The following is a 19,581-nucleotide window of genomic DNA, read 5'->3' on the forward strand; positions in this document are numbered from 1 at the left end:
TGAAGCAAATTTTTTGAAACTTAGTAATGACTTATTTAATCCTTCTCCCATTCATTCTCATTCTGCTACTTTATTAAAAAAAAATTGACATTTAAGCATCATTGTACAGTTGGATCCAGACTTACGTGAGGGATGCGTTCCAAGACTCCTCGCGTAAGTCGAAATTTTGCATTGTGGAAAAGTGTTGTGTATATGATTTTTTTAACTAACATAACCAATCATTTTGGACATATTTAAACTGTTTTAGACCATTTTTTAACTATATATTACCGTTTCTTACATAAAGAGCGGAATTTTTACCGTATTTTTTTAAAAAGCTGCATTATTCAACATAAAATACTGTTACGATGTGCAAAATCAATGCTCAATGGGAGAGAGACATAAAAAGTAAAACAGTACGGTACGTACAGTACTGCACTGTAAAAGTACTATATAGTAGATACAATAAGTTACATTTATAACTTAAAAATTGAAGATGATTTATGCTATGCAATCTGATCGTCATTATAATATGTTTTTAAATACAGTAGCTTCACATTTACTTTTATAACATTTACATCTATGGGAACACCTGTATTTCAGAGTCTCTATAATCTACAATACAAGAGCCATTTTCCAATTTCATATTGTTTGCATTGCTGAAACACTACTCGGCGAGCTGTATACGATTCCTTTTCAAAAATTTTCGTGCTGAGAGCAGATTCGCTTTAGCTCTAAAATTCGTTGCTCCTAAAAAACTCGCGTTGTAGCCATTTCGCGTAAGTCGGATTGCGTTGTAGCGGGACTCACTGTATTTTTACTTCACTTAAATTTATGGAATGAAAACATAATACTAAGTCAGTTTTTTAGGTGTACACTGATTTTTTTCAGTCACAAGTAAGTACTTCCATGAGGTAGTGCATTCACATAGAAGTTTTGCTAATGCTAATTTCCAAAAATTGGCAAGTACTATTCTCTCCATGTAACAAGGTCGAGAATTTTTATGAAGTCATTGAAAAAGTCATGGAAGTTTTTCATCCAAATAGAGTATGAACCCTGGCAGCAGTAGTTTCTCCTCTCTGCCCCCCTCTGGCTAAGGTCATGCTTCTGTTTTAAAGAATAAAAACTCTTTTAACAAAAGTAAATATGAATACTTTATTGTAAATGTAGTACATGAAGCATCATGAAGCTAATACATGTATGACAGTGAATGTTTGCAATTAAATTAATAAACTTGAAACATTGCACTAAGCATATAAATAAATATAATATGCATAGAAACATATACAATTTTATAAACTGAAAAAGTTTTTTTTTTTAAAGCTTGCTTTAATTTCACTTTATAAAAATAGGAAAACCAAATGAATCTATGATCCACAGAAATAAAGCATTAGTTATTAATGGAAAATAAAGTCATGTTCATTTAACATGAAAGGGCTACTTATCTTTCAAATAAAAAATTCTTGATTCAACTGCTAATAAAATTATTTCAAAAGTGCTTTTATGAATTGATTTATGCTATCATGATAAGTCAATATTTCAAATTTAAAAAATCATGTACGCTTCCTTCGTTTCTCTTGTAATTCATATTCACTCTTTGTCACAGTTGAAGACCTCTTACGCAACCTACGACTGTGACACAATCTTGCACTAGAACTCGACGGCCTGCATCTTTCAGAAGAAGTCTTCAAGCTGGAAGTGCTAGATTTGGGTGTATGAGATCCATGGACAGTAGATTGTCTTTTGTTTTCTTTTGAAATAAGTTCACTGACAGCAGGAATAACTTTAGATTGCAAGGTTTCGATTTCATTGTTTAACTCACTTGTGGCAGTTGATTCTGGTAACTCAGAACTAAGCGCATCTATTTCATGCTTACAAAAATTCAATCCCAGTAACATTTCATTCATTTCGGGTATAATTGACCCTTCAGAATTCTTTTGTTGCCATTTTGTTTGGTGCACAATTTCTTCTAAGGAGTTAATCTTTTGCGCAAGAATTTTCACAGAGGCCTTGACACTTGACAGTTCTTTTGCTTGTCTGAAATAGAGAGAAATATTTTTAAATCACACAATAAAATGTAAAAAGTATCTTCTGGTAGAATAGAATTAGGTAAAGTTAGTAGTGCCATAAATTTACAAGAGTTTGTAAAGCTTTTCTCCAAAATCCACGATGTGTGTGAAAACGGCTTAAAATTTTGTTTTTTAACTTACTTTAATTTTCACAGCAATTTACTCTTACAAAATTTCAAAAATAATTATGTGGTAAATATTTCAGGGAATAGATAAATAGCAAAACAACCTTTAAATTATTCAGTTATAAGCCCTTTCATGCAGGGGCAGATACAGAAATAATTTTTGGAGGGGTTAAAAAAAAACTGCAAGGCCAGGGAAATTGAAAACTGCAAGGCCAGTTAATCTGCTTTTAAGTTCATAAATATTATGCACCGTGGACGTAAAATCTTGTTACGAATTCTGTAAATAATTACTATTTACAGAATTTGTAACATTGCCCCCCTTCCTAAGGACTGCACATACCGGGCCGTACAATCCCCAGAAAGGACGCCAAAGTTATATCACAAGTTTACAAATATACACATTAATTAATACATGGGACAGAAAACACAATAATAACAAGAAATATCACTAAACATTAAAAGCAAAAATTATCTACAACTTTTAAGCTTTCAACCATGGTTGTTTACGTAAATACTCATGAGCTATGGCCATAATATGGGGCTAACCGATCATAATGTACAACCCTAGGTTTTGCATTAGTTGATTTTTGGATCCTCACTACGACGTCATTCAGTCAGTTAAGGACTTTATAGGATGCATTTCAATGTGACCTGCAATTTGGGTGAAAGACCTTTCCGTCGGATGCGATTCCATAACCAAACCTTGTCACCTTCATTGTTTAATCAATATATTTTTCCTGAAAAATTGACAAAATGTGTTCGCTGCACACATCCAGCTGGGTTGAGTGGAACTTAAAGAACTACAACAAACGAATTGTTAGCATTTGACTTCTCAGGTTTTGAAAACATATAAGCTAGGCTTTCTTTCTTATGAGTACACTGATACATTTTTCTTCCCTCTTTTTTAAAAATTCAATTCAAATGATGAAATTCTTAATTTTATTACTGCAAGATAATTTTCGTAATTGTCATCCTATTTTTTTTTTAAATTTGTTGTAATTTTAGCTTCATTACGCTATTTTAAAAAAATTATTAGATTTATTTATAAAATATAATATTTTGTTCACAACTGTATTCGATAATAAGAAACTGATCAAAAACGTAAGTTCATGAAAGTTGTGTACATTTTTTTTTACATAGTGAAATTTGAAACTATGTTATTTTGTATTCACATTATTATAATCTAATAAAGAAAATTAGAAATTGTGTTTTTTTAGAAACATTTTCTAGAAAACAAAAATCCATAAATAAATTGCTGATCTAATAAAAAGTCTATATATTTTCACAGAGGGATGAAGTATCCCCCATGTATCCCAAGATGTGGGGATACATGATCCCCTTATGAAATTTTTAAAAAAAATTATTTTACCAAAACTGTTTCATTTCAACTAATAAAACACTGTCAGATAGAGGAAAAAATTACCTTTCTTCACATACTTTTTTTTTTTCTTTTAACTGATAATTTGCGGCAGAGAAAAAAATTGAAAACTAAAGTGGGGATCAAGTATCCCCAGTCTCTCCTACATTACTCAGTACACCACGCATTTAAATCCAAAATATGTGAAAAGAACAAATTCGAAAATCACAGCGCAGGCACTAATACATTCACAGACAGCAGTGAAAAACAAAACTAAAGAGTTAGAAAACAAACTGACTCCCCCATTCACAGGATTTGTGGTGTTTTATACCGCTTTGGAAAGTTTACATTTTATACCACTCTGAAAAGTTCCAAGAAGTTCTATTTCTTTCTGGATGTTTTGATTTGATTCCATTTACAAATCTTATCATTCAGACATGAAGGGACCATAAACTTCATTCGAATGTAAGGGGGTTATATATTCATAACAAGAAACTATTTACAGGTTACATCACTAAGATAATTTTAGATGAAAAATAATGGAATAAACGCCAAATTTAGCCAGAATACTACAAGTTAATCACAAAAATAATTATTATTTACAGAATTTGTAACAATATCTTTAACATTTCAAGCCAATTAAATTAGGAACCTTTTTTAGCCGGTGTTAATTAGTAACATTGTCATAATGATTATAACATGATGGCAAGGTTATTAAATGAAACTTATACCTCATTTGAGTTTTTATAAATTAACTAGAAAATCGCCTGTCAAGGTATGATGGGTGGAAATTGCTTTTACATTTGAACGAAGCCATTGCCTGTTTGGTGATATTTTGATAGTTTATATTGTAACCCTAACTCCAGTGGACTAACCCTAAACTCCAGTAGATAGCGTTCATTGTTGACCATTTTTTTGTTTCTTCATTCCTCTGAAATGACAGTCTTACCAGTAAAACAGTTAAGTTACCGGATCAAGTTCAGCCTAGTCACAATAAAGCCTTTCCCTGCACGTTACTCTGCATTGTTTTAGTAGCAAATAACACAAAACTTCAAAAATACATCACTTTTTAAATCACAAAGCAGAGTTGGGAACCCTGTTAACTGAACACCAAACATACTGACAGATAGAACAACAATTTTTTCCCCTAAAATAACCCCTTTCCTTTATAGATACATTTTCTTGTTTAATTCATTGTTGTTTTCTAGAATAATTTGAGGGCTTGTATTTCATAGAAATTTAAAAGTTAGTATTACCAAATAACTTACTTTTTTACTAATTGGTTTATTGTTTTCACTCTCTTGATTAAACCCTTAGCTGGATTTGGAGTAGATGGAGGGGACAACGAAGTTTTGGATTTACCCCCAGCAGTTTCTTGAATAAGTGAGAGATGAGATTTTGAGGTGGATGAAAAACCTATATTTAAAAGGGTTGCACATTAGTTTTTCATAAAGAGCATAAGAAATTTATTTACAACCATTAAAAAACAGGTAATATACTTTCAGTCACATGCTCAGCCATAAAAATTCAAAAAGAAGAAAAATATTAGTTTTCTTTATATAACTTGAAGAGATACAAATAGAGATACACTTTCAAAAATTCATATTTTAAAGGGTTTCACCAATGGCTTTTTAACTTTTGTCACAGAAGGGTCATTCTCCAGAAAACGTAGCTTTTTAATGAAAATATTTTTCAATTTCAAAACTTTTTTTTTTTCATTCTTACATTAAAGTGTTATCTACTAGAAGTAACCTTAAACAATGGTCCAGCTAAGTTCCAATTATTTTACTCATAAATTTTAAAAAAAATAAATAAAAATGCCTTTTTTACGGAAATAAAAAAAAGAAATTTTTTTTTAATGTTTAAAAATTGTGGCCGACTTAATATCAAAGTAGTAAGTTTGTTAATTGGGCAAACAATGAGCAATTTTAATGATTAGTGGGAATTTAATATTAAGCTCTCTTAATTAAAGTATGGCTTAATTAGTAGTTATTGTTTTAGTTCAAATATGAGTTAAAAATAATATTTAGTAAATTTGAGAATATACTGGCAATTTATAATTGTGAAGATTGATGTACAGTAGACCCTCATTTTAGGCAGGTTATTAAGTTCCACGGAAATGCCACGTAAATCAAAACCGCATAAATTGAGATGTAATAGTAGTGGTAAAATAGGAGTTAGGTTCCACAGATTAAAAAAAAATACTTCATTCTAGTGATGACTAATTGTATAATAAGTTTAATGTATACTTATATCGACTTTTATGCACAACGTGCATAAAGAAAACATAAACTAATTTTGTGTTCTGTTTATAAAGAAGAGCTGGCTATGATAGTCTTTTGGCAGCCATTAAGAATTTTCCTCTAATTCTTTGCAGAGCATTAACAGATCCATGATTACTTGTGTCATTTCCATGATAAAATCTTTCTTCACTAACAAATCAGAAAGATTATTTATATTGTCTAGGAATGGTTCAAAATTTTCAATGTGAACGTTTTTGGTTGTGTGTCACCGAAGCCAGTATCCTCGTTGGTTTTGCCTCCTTTGTCACTCCTAAAAGCTCTTCTTCCAGGGAGTTCTGAACTGTGTGAGTTTAATAATTTTACTTCTGGAAAGAGCTCTGGAACCAATTGCATAAAATATCTCCAGAGGTCCAAGTTCGGTTATTAGCACGCCAAAATGCAGTTTATTACGTGTAATCTGCAATCTTAAAAGAGTTTGGATTTTGAAAGAGAGGAAAATGTTATCTGTTTGCATTGCCAAATCCGCGTAAAACCGAAACTCATTTGCGTAAAATGAAATAAAGCTGACAAATCTTAAACCGCGTATAATCGAAACCGCGTAAAACGAGGGTCTACTGTATTTAACCTCCATCATTTATTTTCACCTCACAAATAATATTGATATGGTCTGTCCCGGAGGTGAGGAATTTTTCATTAATATAAGCGTAATGGATACATTTTTCAGGGAAATATGTTTTTTCTTCGTTGCTACAAGCTGCACATGTCAAGCATATGAAAACATGTTCACTTCTATTTTTTTTTCATTTTGTTGCTGGTCCCATAAATGTATGGGTGATACAACTTTTAATGGAAAATGACAGCAAAAACATACCTTTTATGCGACAAAAGTTACAAAGCGATTGATCTTTTATTTCTCGAAAAATTCTTTAAAATGTGAATTTTTGAAAGTGTCCCAATACTTTTGGTTTTATAGTGTATTTTTATTGTCAACATTTTCTTTTCTTATAAAATAATAATTAGTGTAGCTTCCAGTGCTGAAAACTGCCATAGAGGGAAAAAAAGATGTTCTTTTCATGTGCTGGAGATCATTACATCCTTATAGTCCCAAATTAGATAGCATATTTGTTAAACCTTCTAATTTTGTTGGAAGATATTTATTTTTAGCACACACCTTTTTGCTTTCTGCGCAGAAAATAAATATTTCCTATTTGGCTTACATTCTAATTTACATTTCCTTCCACAAACAATCTCTTCTTTTGGTGACATCGATACAAGAAAAAAAAATCATTAAAATAGCAAATTTACATCATGCTGGCATGAAAAACCATGATGAGACCGAAATCTATTTTAAATTACTGATGCATTCATCTTAAAAGTTTAAATGCAACAAAGCCTTCTCATTTTACAGTTGAGGCAGATGAAGTGTAAGTGCCAAAATTGAAAATTTCGAGATACCCAGTACAAACGGTAGCTGAACTTCTTCTCTGTTTCAGGACACTGATAGTACTAGTAGCCCTGGTAAGTGTTGCTGTACAGCACGGTTTAGAAAAACTTTTCAACTAAAGCTTACTTAGGACCAAAACTTTAAACGCGATTTGCCCAAAACTTGAAAATGTCCACTTACATTCCTCTGCTTCTTACTGCCTAGATTGAAAAAGGAGCAACAATTTTAAAAGACTTTTAACTGTTTTAAAACTATTGCTCCATTATGAATTATTTGAAGTTAATAATAATACTGGGGGGAAAAAAAAGACATACTTTGTGACAGTATGAGGAAAATAAAAACTTAAATTTACCAATTGATTTCTCTATTAAAATTGATCATTAAGAGTAACTGAGCAAAAACCTATACCAATAATATAAAGAAGAGTTTATTTGTTAGAACGCGCTAATCTCAGGAACTATTGGTTCGACTTGAAATTTTTTTTTCTGTTGAATAGTCCATTTACTATGGAAGACCATTGGCTATTTTTTTAAAAATCAGATTGACCGAAATATTTGCAATTGCAAATTAAATGTTTAATTAATTGTTTAATTCTATGAATTCCTAATAGATTGTGGGGTAAGTTAACTCATTGAGAGGGCATTGGCCGACAGTGTTGATAGCTGCGAGGAACCATGTCGCATGGCTCGGATGCTACGCTATTGTGGGACTGTTATGGTCAGCGAACTGATATTTGAATGCGTTTTTCAGATAAATAATTTGATTTTGTACGATTTTTCTATTAGGTTTTGTTTTCCTTATTACTTCAACGTTTGTTTTTGTTCCCATAGTTGAAGATAGTTACTTATTAAGTAATTTATTTGATTTGTCGTATTTTTCAATTGTGATTGTTCTTAATACTTTTTTATTATAGTACTGGAAAGTCGCCTGTCATGGTTTGACTGGTGAAAATTTGCTTCTGCATTTGAATGCAGCAATTGTCTGTTTGGTGATATTTTGGTAGTTTAAGTTTTAACCCTAACTCCAGAGGATCATCCCTTAACTTCAGTAGATAGCGGTCATTGTTGACCAATTTTACTTTTCTTCGCTCTCCTAAAATGAGTCTTACCAGTAAAACAGTTAAGTTACCGGATCGAGTTCAGTCTTGTCACAATAAAGCCTTTCCCTGCATGTTAAACTCTACCAAATCAAATTATCATGCTGTGGCGCTAACTCGATCGCAAGCTACTCGATCATTGGCTATTATTTATATGAGAATTGTTTATTTGGTGAAACATTTTAATTGCAGAAAAAAAAATGCTTCACTCCCTAAAGGGCAAGGCTACAGTAGCATGGTTGCTTGATGCATTAAGGGTTGAACTAAACAGTTGAAGGATTATTTCGAGTTTTAAAGCTACTGTTAATTTTTTTATATGTTTTGGCAAATAATTTCAAATTCCAGAGACTTTATTAGGTTTTCTGAAAAGGTGTGTATGCATTTTAGTTGAAGAAAAATTACCATTTCACACCAGAAGGTGGAGGAGGGGGGGGGGATTTTTTTTTATTCAATGGACTTCCTTTAAGTTCTTAGCATGGGCATTGCCGTGCAGGTATTGCTGGTCAAAAATAAAGGTAGTAAAAATGACTTTCAAAAGGTATAGTATCAATATATTATGAAAGGAACACTATTATGCATATCATTTTAACACGTTTAGTTGCAAATCCAGGTGTTTAGGTTGAAAATCGTCCAAATATTGGATTGTTTTTTAGTCACCAAGATTAAAGTAAATGCAGCAGCTTCCAGGATTGAAATACTTTGCTAGTTTTTTTCCTGGTCTTTATAAGAAAAAAAAATAGTCTTTCACGATTTGTAAGCTTTTCAATGCAATACTGAAAAGAGAGAAGGGAGGACAACAGGCTCATTAGGTTGGATACGGATGGAGCAGCAACATTTCTGTTTTTATTGATTAACTTCCAACAATGTAGATTATCTTTTAAAAAAAGCACAAATGAAACATATTGCTTATTTTAGAATTTTTTTTTTAGTTTCGAGGGAAAATGTAACACGTAGGAAATTCAAAAATCAAAAACTTACAATCTGGATTACATTAATATTATTAGAATTTAGAAAAACTGGAACCTGATGAAAAAAAATGTGAAAAGTGGAGAAAACACAGATTCGGGGGACGTAAAATCCAAGTTTCACCATATTTGCATTTTGTGACAAACTACTATTCTTACTTTCTCAGGGGCATAGGTCTATTGAAATATATAAAATTTGATAGCGACAAACTTGACACTCTTAAGTATTCATAATACACAAACCATGGTCATTGAAGTCCTGCTAAACACAACAATTTACTAAGTATACTTACAACTGAATGTTGGGTATTCAAACACATCAGTAGAGAAGTAGGAAACTTCTGGTAGGCCAGGTTCAATGTGTTCCTTAAAATACTCCATTGCCATAGTAGATAGATCAAAAAGCTCATCAGTAACTTTATAGGCACGACTTAAAGCGGAATTCTTTTCCACATAATTTAGTATTTTGTGGATTTCATCTAAAATCTAATACATACAGCAATATGAGAATCTATGAATATTCAACATGAATTAAAATACTCAACATTTGACAGATTAATCAAATTTGATAGCTCACAAAATGAAATGGAAAAATAAGTTTAAAGTTTCCGGGATTATTTTCATTTTCATTGCCAATTTTATTTTCAAAACATGGTTACATGAATGGCACATAAATAGAAAGCTGTGTCACGTAAAAAGTAAATTCTCATGTACACAAATCATTTGTCTGAAATTTATTACATCAATTAATTTGAACCAAAACAGAAAATATTCTTCACCAAAGAAAAAGAAAATCTGAATGGTTTGGAAATGCAAAATAATAAAATTTGAAAAAATAAATAAAAATTTACGAAACAATCAACTTGAATTTAGCTAATAGTTTTCAGAATATTTGTTTTAATCAAAATTTTGCATGCAAATGAAATACATTTACAGCCCAAGATAGTAAAATTTGAGCTTTTCAGAACAAAAATTAAATAACTTACTGCAAAATACCCTAATAACAAGAATAACTTATTACTCTAAAGCACTGATTTAAATGTAAAATTATGGCACAAGAACCACAAAATTAGCACTCCTTAGTACGAGCATTAAGTAATGACAAGTGCTACAAAATACGCTGGGGAAATAAAGATTAAAGAATGATATTAATACAAATCAATACCTCATATATTGGATTGAAGCAAATGATATTACCAAATAGTATAGCAAATTGAACGACAAACAGTGGAAAAATAAATATTGAAAAATATTTCACAGAAGTAAATAAAATAAAGGGTTGCAATTTATAAAGTCATATCCTCAACATATATACAGTAGAAGACCGTTATAACGCCGACCTATATAACGCAATTCTTTATAAACCGCACTACTTTTCAAAAGTAAACAATAGGGTTTGAAGTTTGAAAAATCCCTCTGTTTTGCTTTGCAAACATAAAAATTGTTAGGCAAATTAAATTTTGAAAAATTTTCATCTTTCCATCTTATTTCAAAGCTTTTAAATTGAAAATTAGTACTCATAGTAAACAGAAAATGCCAGATGGCTCTTGAAAGTGTAGCTGTTCTGCAAACCATGAAGCTAGCATAAGTGCAGGATTTTGATTGTGAAACATATTTATTTGTGAATAACTAACTGTAATAATGGTGCTTTAATACTCATTGCAGATAAAACTCATTCTGTAGTGCTAATATATAGATATATTCTGAATATTAGTTTCAAAATTTGTGAAATGATCTATATAACGCAAAAACCTATATAACGCAAAAGCTCTGGTCGCAAGGTGTGCGTTATAACGGTCTTCTACTGTAGTACAAATCATTACTTTTTAAGTGCATTTTTTTAGCAAGCTGATACTTTATATTATGATACATAATGATTCTTTGTATTCAAATATGTTAAAATTAAAAGTAAAAGCTTAAAACTCCAGGAATAAAGAGCAAAAATATCACATCTATGCGGATAGATTCAGCAATTTTTTACATTGAACTTATGAACACAACTAATTATGAAATTCATCTGCATTATGTTATGAACAGTTTAGGCTTTTAAACATACTTTGTGATAACAACTTACTTCTCCTGCAAAAAAGCAACAGTATTTTCTTTCCATATGCTTTCCAAAAGTCATATGTAACAGCGTCAATCTCATGAACAATGTCTCAATAATATCGCATTCCCGAGCCAAGGGATGTTTCCTTCTTGAAGATTCTCTTCTCGGCATTTGGGCTTTGATGCTTGAAAATTTATGTTGCACTATTACTCGTAAATGATTGAATTCTGAATTGAGTAAAGTTGAACACATGTTGTTAAAGTGTTGTGAAACCTGTAAAAAAAAGGCTTTTATTTTAAAAGAAATATTATATAGTAAACACAGAAATTAAAATTGAGCTCCAACACTGCCATTTTTTTGAAGATACCTGGATCAGTAGATATTTCTTTGAAAAACAGGTGAAAATCAGTAGATCTTTATACAGTCAAACCTCGTAAACTCGAACTGGACAGGGGACGGCAAAAATTTTTGTGTTAACCGATTTTTGAGTGAACCGATTTCAAAGTTTACTGGATTTTGTGTAAGCGCACAAGTTTTTTCTGTTTTTGTGTCTCAGAAAATATAGGAACCAAAGTACCTTTGTACAAAAATGTATACCCAAAAATCAAAATTTATAGTTTAAGTAAGAAACACAAGTAATTCGAAACAGACCATGGTTATTCGGATCATTTCTCTACGACAGTGCATTTTCAAACATCTGATTTCTCCTTGATTGCAAGAATGGATTTTCCCTACAGTGTTGACTGGTAAAAAAACACCTTATCGCTTTTAGACCTTAAACCTCTACATTGGCAGAACAAGTGTCAAGGATTATACTTTTTTTTTTTACAATGAAATTTAAAATCTAGGTTTGTCAGTCACTTGGTGACAGGGTTTAAGCTGGGTTCAAAAGTTCTTTAGCATAAAGCTAAAATTGATGGAAAAATGTTAGCAAAATGCTAAAATGTTACATTCTCATATATTTATATATGCCTCAGTGTGTTTCATCTCCAGTTGAAAATAAAATTCATATTTCATTTGTGACATCCTTGAAGAAATAAGTACAACAGTAATTTTTTTAAAAAATAAAATAAAAAAAAGAAAACATGATTGGTGTATAGAACGTTGCAGTCCCCTCCTCCTAATAAAGCAGTTTTTGGGGGGACATAATGCTGGATAAGACTAATAGTTAACTATACTTAATTGTAGTTACTGGTCTTGATCTTTATTGCAAATTTACAATCGAAATAATCACAGAATCTAATATAAAAAATTTGAAATTATGTTTTCAACTTGAAAGAAATGAAACTTAAATTATAAGTAGCCTTTTGACAAAGTTCAATAACAATAAAAAATGAAAAGAATCAAATTCCCAAGATAAATGAAAAATGTGAAACAATTTTATTTTTTATCAGAAATATAAAAAGGAAGTTAGACTTTTCAGTGTCTCCTCAGTTTTACTGACAAATTGATTGAAAAGTTGCAATTTTTGAAGAATGATCCATATATATATATATATATATATATATATATATATATATATATATATATATATATATATATATATATATATATATATATATATATATATATATATATATATATATATATAAAATTAAGCAAACAAAATTCCAAGTATTAAACAAATTACATAAAATTAAGCTCTAGTTTATTGAGCTTTATTTGAGCTCTAGTTTATTGTTTTTAGTTTAGCAAGTGATGCTTTTGCCCAATGTTACTCTATATTGCATGTACTGGAGCTTAAACATTCTCTTCTAGTTCATAGTTAAATTTTTGGTCTTTTGACCATAATTAATGAATCCTCCACGGCTGATGAGCTATGGATTCACTCTTTAGCTTCTCCTATTAAATAGCTGTTTGCAATTTTCCTTTTTATCTTCATTAATCATTTTTTTATCATCATGTTTAATATTAATAAATCAATTTATTTTACACTGAGAATGTCAACTCAATAAAATAAAAGTTGTAAAAAAAGAAAGAAACCAGTACAATGTCTTTTTTCTACACTGAATCAACTAGTTTTAACACTACTACATCTCTCCCATCTGCACATGCCCGGATCTGTGTAACCTCAGACCCTGCAGTACAGGGGGTGGAGCGTGTCCTCAATCGAAAGGACTGAACCATGGGTGCAAGTGTGGTGATGTATTCAAGACGGAAAATATTTTCAGCCCCCTCCCTGGCATGCGTGCTTAAGGAAAAATTTTATGTGTATAAATGTTGTAGGTTTTTAACAATGCCAGTTTTTGAATCTGTGTTTGATTTGAATTTTAAGCCTTTTAAATTGTAATATTTAAGCATCTTGATATCTTAATTCCAAAAAACCTAAAAACCACCAATAACGGGGGGTCTGGAGGTGATCCTCCAGATTTTTTTTAAAATTGAGGTTCAAAAAATGCAATGGTAGGCCAGTTTGGTAAAGTTCAGGGAAAGAAGGGGTTCAGGGACTCTTACATCAATTATTTCAAAGTGATAGTCCCAAAATCAAAATATTGGACGACCTTCCTTCAAAAACATTAGAGAAAGGGAGGGTGGGGTACGCTCTGGGCTCTCCCTGAAATTGAAGCTTTAAAAACGAAATCGTACTCTATCTTTCTCATGTTTATACACTTTTTGACTGCATTATCGAAGGGATGGAGTTCAGGAACCCTCCTTCGGCAATATTTCGAAATTGAAGTTCCAGTTTTAGACGATGTTGGATAATGTTAGGGGTAAAAGTGTTTGCAGCTCCCTGCCATTAGTTTTTTGCCGATCGTAAACATTTTTATTGCAGCAATAAAATCGCTTGGGACATAAGATTTTCCCTTTTGCAACATAAATCAGTTCTGATCGGAAAGTCTAGCCAAGGTAGCGCCAACAAACCAGAAAAGAAGGAAAGGTTGGGGAATGTATGGGCGACTAATGATAATGGACTAGCACCTTACAGTCTTCATTTGAAAAAGAATTCTTTTATAAGATAGCAGGTGGTGAAATTAGCAATAAAAAAACTGCTGAAGTAGATATATTTTTTAAACCAGGTACACTTTCTAATATTCATTAATTAAAAAAAAAATAGAACTGAATCCTTACCCCAGGCAGGGCCCCCGAATCACATTCCTCTTAAGGAACTCAAATATAGCATAAAAGTGGTGTTTTAAATATTTCAGCATCAAAAAATTTTCGGAAGAGAACTCCTGAACCCCATTCCTCTGAGTTCACCACAAATGTCCTAAATTTGAATTTTTAAGGTTTCAGTTTCTAAATTTTTTTCTAGGAATAGTAACCTTTTTATTTATAAACATGACTTATTTTAAAACTTTAATTTCGGAAACTTTTTGAAAGAAGCTTCCTATACCCTACCTCTTAAGTCATTCAAAGACAGCCCAAAACAAAGCTCTTAAAATTTCAGAAACGGAACTATTTCGGGTTGGGCAGCGGAATACCCCCTCCCCCCCTCAATGTGTTTACTAAAGACTGCAAGTTTGTGTTTAAGATTTATTTTCCCATTGAAAGAGCAACTCCCCACATCACCAAAGACAACCCAAAGTTTTAAATTTTCAATTTCTAAAATGTTTCAAAAAAGACCCCCCCCCTCCCACCCCCTGAATTCCCTATCTCTTAACTCACTCAAGAATAGCCAAAATAGCATTTTAATACTTCAGCACAGAGAAATTTTGGGGGAAGAGAGCACCCAAACTCCTTCCCCTAAGTTCATTAAATTTGACTTAAATTTGCCGTTCCCCCCCTTTTCATCACCGAAGTTTTAAGAATTTAAGTTCCAAATTTATTGAGAGAAAACCTTTGAATTCCGTCTTCTTAAGTCCTCCAAAGACGACCTAAAGATGAGTTCTGAATACTTCAACTTTGAATATTTTTCGGGGGGGGGGGGGGGACCCCAAGTTGGTCTAAAGTTGCGCTTTTTAGACTCCAGTTTCGGAATTTCGCCTAAAGAGAGCCCCCCCCCCTTCTTGACATTGCAAAAGACAGCTTAAAAGTTTGAAGGCTTCAATTACAAACACTTTTCGGGAGAGAGTCCCAAATTCACTTTTTCTTAGGTCATTTAAGTATAGCCTCAAACAGTTTTTAATACATCAGCTACAAAACATTTTCAAGTTAGAACACCAAAACCATCTCTCATAAACTCACCAAAGATTGCCTAAATTAGTGTTTTAAAGACTCATTTTTTATTTTTTTTAACCTCCCTCTCCCCACTTTTACATAATTAAAGACAGCCTCAACATTTTTGACTTTGAAATTTTTAAGAGTTTGCAGAGGAGAAATCCTGAACCGCTCCTAGCTTCAAAAATTGCTTTCAGTTAAAAAAAAAAACAGATTCTCTTACCAACCCTGATGTATTCACACAACTTAAAAATTCAGATTTATTTCCTCAAAAAATCAGTCAAACCTTTCTATCTTGTTGCATCAAAACACTTCCTCTAGATTTAGGATGGAAGTTTTTTTAGCATTATTTTACCATAAAGCGATGTGTGTTCTTCCTCTAAATGCTGAATCTGGCTTTTAAAATGCTGTATACCGAATGTCAACCAAATAGATAAACACAGCTTTATTTACTAGCTTTTTAAATAAACTTAATAATGATTATATAAAAAAAAACCCCACTTCCCATGACAGATTTAAAAAGATGGCATTTTTCATAGGAAATATGAACCGAAAAATGTAAGAGCTTTTCAGGATTGAAATAATACTAGAATTACTGGAAGCAGATTTTTTTACAGCAACCTGCGACAGATTAAAACTTTTAAAATAGTCTGCAAGATAAACCAATACTGATTATTTTAATGCATTTTACCATCATGGGCGGATTTATGGGGGGTCAGAGGGGGGCAATGCCCCCCAGTTTTGGGAGGACTTTATGTAGTAGCAACACATCTTCCAAAAATTAAAAAAAAATCATTATTTTTTCGTTTTTGAATAGTTTAGAAGAGCATGGGTGGATTTATGGGGAGGGGGGGGGGCAAAGGGGACAATGCCCCCCAGTTTTGGGAGGAGTTTATATAGTAACAATTTATCTTCCAAAATCTTATAACAAAAAAAATATCATGTTTTTTTCTTTTTTGAATAGGAAGTTAAAGTTTATTTTTTTTCTTTTAAACTTGAAATAGCCGTTTCTTACAAAGTTTGAACAATACTGTACAACTGTATACTCTACTACTCAATTTCAGAGACTGGAAAGTGCAAATTATTAATAGGTTCTAAAATCCCTGAAAAGAATTGGCGCAGTATAGCCTACAAGGACTCTTGAGCCAAAAACCCAATCTAACCAACCAAACCTTGAAAATAATTAGACAAGTCTTTGAAACTCCTAAGCAAAGTGTGCTTCAATTTTATTTCTTATCAAGTGTATAGATTAAGAATTGTTCAAATGGGTAGTATGTTACTTTCTTGATACCTATTCTCTAAATCAGTGCACCATTTCTTTTAAAGTATTAACTTGCATCAGAAAGCACTTTTAAAGCGTAAAACTTTAAAAAAAAAATTATTTGCCTATTATTTCCAATTAACCCTTATAAGACCTCAAAATGCAGAATTTATATCCATTTTAGATAATTTCCTCCGGGGGAGTAACCCCCAGGCCCCCCTAAAACTGGAGATATACTATATCCCACTTAAAAGGGAGCACTGCGTCACTCTCTTAATACCAGCCCCCTCTCTTTTAAGGTCAATTTAAAAAGGACAGCATGATTACACACAGTAATGAAAGCGACACATAAAAAAGTAAAGAATGGCCTTATGCATCACAGAAAACAGACAAAAACATGGGAGGGGGGAGGGCAATTAAAAATGTTGCTCCAAAAAAAAAAAAAAAAAAATCCTGCCCCCCCAGGAACTCAGTCCTAAATCCGCCTATGTTTACCATTAATTTTATATAGGTTTCTCGTTAGCAGCATAAAAACAAGACGCTATACCAAAACACTACAAGTACTATGCTACCTGTAGATTTCACAAATCTTCATTAACTAATATTTAAGATTATTTTTCTTTAAAAAGTTTAGCTTTTTTTCGCCTCAACTGAGAAATAGTCGGCAGCCAGTCTCAAGAATCTGCGAGATACATTGCAGTGTCACGTCATACTGTTTCTGGGCTAGATTGAAAGAGCAAAACAGCATTTAAAAAAATAATAATAACTTACCAATCTAACTTTAGCTATGTTGTCAAATGATAGATATCTTAAAATCGTATGAAAAATCTCAGCAGGCAAATCAGTTATTTTCGTATTACTTGTTTCTGTGTGTTCATCACTTGAAGCAACACTGTTCTCTAAAGCAATAGCAACGCTAGAACTGCTACAACTTGGCTGCATTTTATCAAATTTATCGGCCATCAGAATTTGCAAAATATTTTCACACTACCTGAAAACAAAATTAATTTTTTAGATTTCTTATCTGAAAACTAATTAATATAATTAGAACTTAAATTTTAAAACAACATTTTTTAAACAAGTAATAATTATTTTTCTTATTTTATAACCATATTTTATACAAACAAGGACACTATACAGTCAAATGCCGTAACAACGAACTTCAAGGACCTGCAGATTTTGTTCATTGTATCGGGAATTTCAAACAATGTAATGGGAATGTAATCTGTGCTGAAAATTTATTTTATTGAAATGGTATATCACTGCGTTGGTGTTTGGGGTAACAGGATTTCCTTGTATAAATAATAACACAGCAAAAAAACCCCTCCCAAAAAGCTCCTGACGACATTCTTGCAGATTTTCATGTAAAATGACCGCAAATCCAAATGTGACCAGTTTTCCCCCAACCAACCACTACTTTTGGGAGAAGGCAAACCCCATTTTTTTTGTTGAAAGTTCTATAGCCATCATTTTTATTTAAAGAGGAAAGGAGCATTATATTAACCATTAACATTCTTCTGAGGGGCTAGAGAAGTGAAAAGGATGAACATTCTATAATAAGGATGGGAAAACGAGGTATTCCCCAGCAAGGCCATAGACAGGATTTTGTTTCAGGAGGGGGGGGGGGTGTTAATTTTAGACAAAAATACGGTGCATTGGTAGACATCTTTACTAATAATAAAGCTGAAAGTCTGTCCGGAGGATGTCTGGATCTCTATGATGCGCATACGCATAGCGCCTAGAACGTTCGGCTAATTTTCATCAAATTTGGCACAAAGTTAGTTTACAGCATGGGGGTATGCACCTCGAAGCGATTTTTCGAAAATTCGATGCGGTTCCTTTCCTATTCCAATTTTAAGAACAAAAATATCATAAGATGGGCGAGTAAATTTCGAAATTATCATAACGTGGAACCTTAGCATGGGAATAAGCCAATTGGCGAGAAAATTCACCATACATTATTTGTAAATATACAGGCGAACCAAAAGACCTTTTAATTTTTCTATTACTGGCACAGCCGTGCGGGTACCACTAGTATGGTAATAACAGGAGAGCAAAACAGAAAAATGAAAAAAAAAAAATGGAAGACGGAGAATGGGAGGGGGGGGGGTAAGTTTTTCTTTTGAATAGTAATATGATAAGACTTGCACCATTAGTAGTTTTCTGTACGCTTTGAAATTGAACTGAAAAAGGAATGACATTTATATTCAAACGTAAGACAAATATACAATCAAAATGCACCAATATACAAAGAATTAGAAATTAATCAAATAGAAATACTACCGCATAAACAATTGTTTGGAAATTAGCGCAGCAGCGCAACAATCTCACTAAAATATTTCATTCAGTTCCTATGCATGGATGTAATGCATTCACTACGCACTTAAAGAAATAAAAAAGATAGCGGGTAAACTATTGAAGCAAGAAATGATTTACAGATTTTCCTCAACACTTAGCAAATATTCAAATATTATATTTGAGCAGGAAAATTGAATTAGAAAGTTGTTCTACTAAAGACCAATTCAGTACACTGAAAAGAAAAAAAAAATTAAAAAAGGTACATGGCCATTAAGCCTGAACATACTCTTATTTTCAATCATTAATCCTACCGCATTCTGAAAACAAAAAAGGATTAAAAAAATCTAAAAATTGTAGAATTGACGTGCCTAGAAGAGGAGGAGTCTATTAGTTGAATCGGCTCATTTAAAGCCCGGTACACCCGAGAGTTCACCCGAAAGATTACAGATTGGCGTTTTTTAAATTCGTTAGTTACGTAAGAATTCCTCTTTTAATTTAATTAGTTTTAAACAAAATATTTAAAAAAAAAACATCATGGAAGAGGGAAAGAATTAATCTACGCTTCTCTGGTGAAAAAGTCTCTCCGTACTCTATAC

At 32.0% G+C, this 19,581-nt stretch overlaps 1 protein-coding gene across 2 annotated transcripts; it reads right to left on the bottom strand.

The window, feature by feature from the left end:
• Window positions 1–1,152: 1,152 nt before the first annotated feature.
• Window positions 1,153–19,368, bottom strand: LOC129216937 (F-box only protein 28-like). Of its 2 annotated transcripts, none has more exons than XM_054851155.1 (6): window positions 19,272–19,368; window positions 17,459–17,678; window positions 11,353–11,601; window positions 9,572–9,764; window positions 4,799–4,946; window positions 1,153–2,016 (listed from the first exon to the last, which is right to left on the bottom strand). In XM_054851155.1, the coding sequence occupies exons 2-6, from the start codon at window positions 17,648–17,650 to the stop codon at window positions 1,533–1,535; spliced, it is 1,266 nt and encodes a 421-aa protein (XP_054707130.1). In that variant the 5' UTR covers window positions 17,651–17,678; window positions 19,272–19,368; the 3' UTR covers window positions 1,153–1,532. The 2 variants fall into 2 exon arrangements, with proteins under 2 accessions (XP_054707130.1, XP_054707131.1); XM_054851156.1 differs by lacking the exon at window positions 19,272–19,368 and adding an exon at window positions 18,971–19,222.
• Window positions 19,369–19,581: the final 213 nt, after the last annotated feature.

The sequence above is a fragment of the Uloborus diversus genome, chromosome 2 (genome assembly GCF_026930045.1).
Source record: "Uloborus diversus isolate 005 chromosome 2, Udiv.v.3.1, whole genome shotgun sequence".
NCBI classification, from domain to species: Eukaryota; Metazoa; Arthropoda; class Arachnida; order Araneae; family Uloboridae; genus Uloborus; species Uloborus diversus.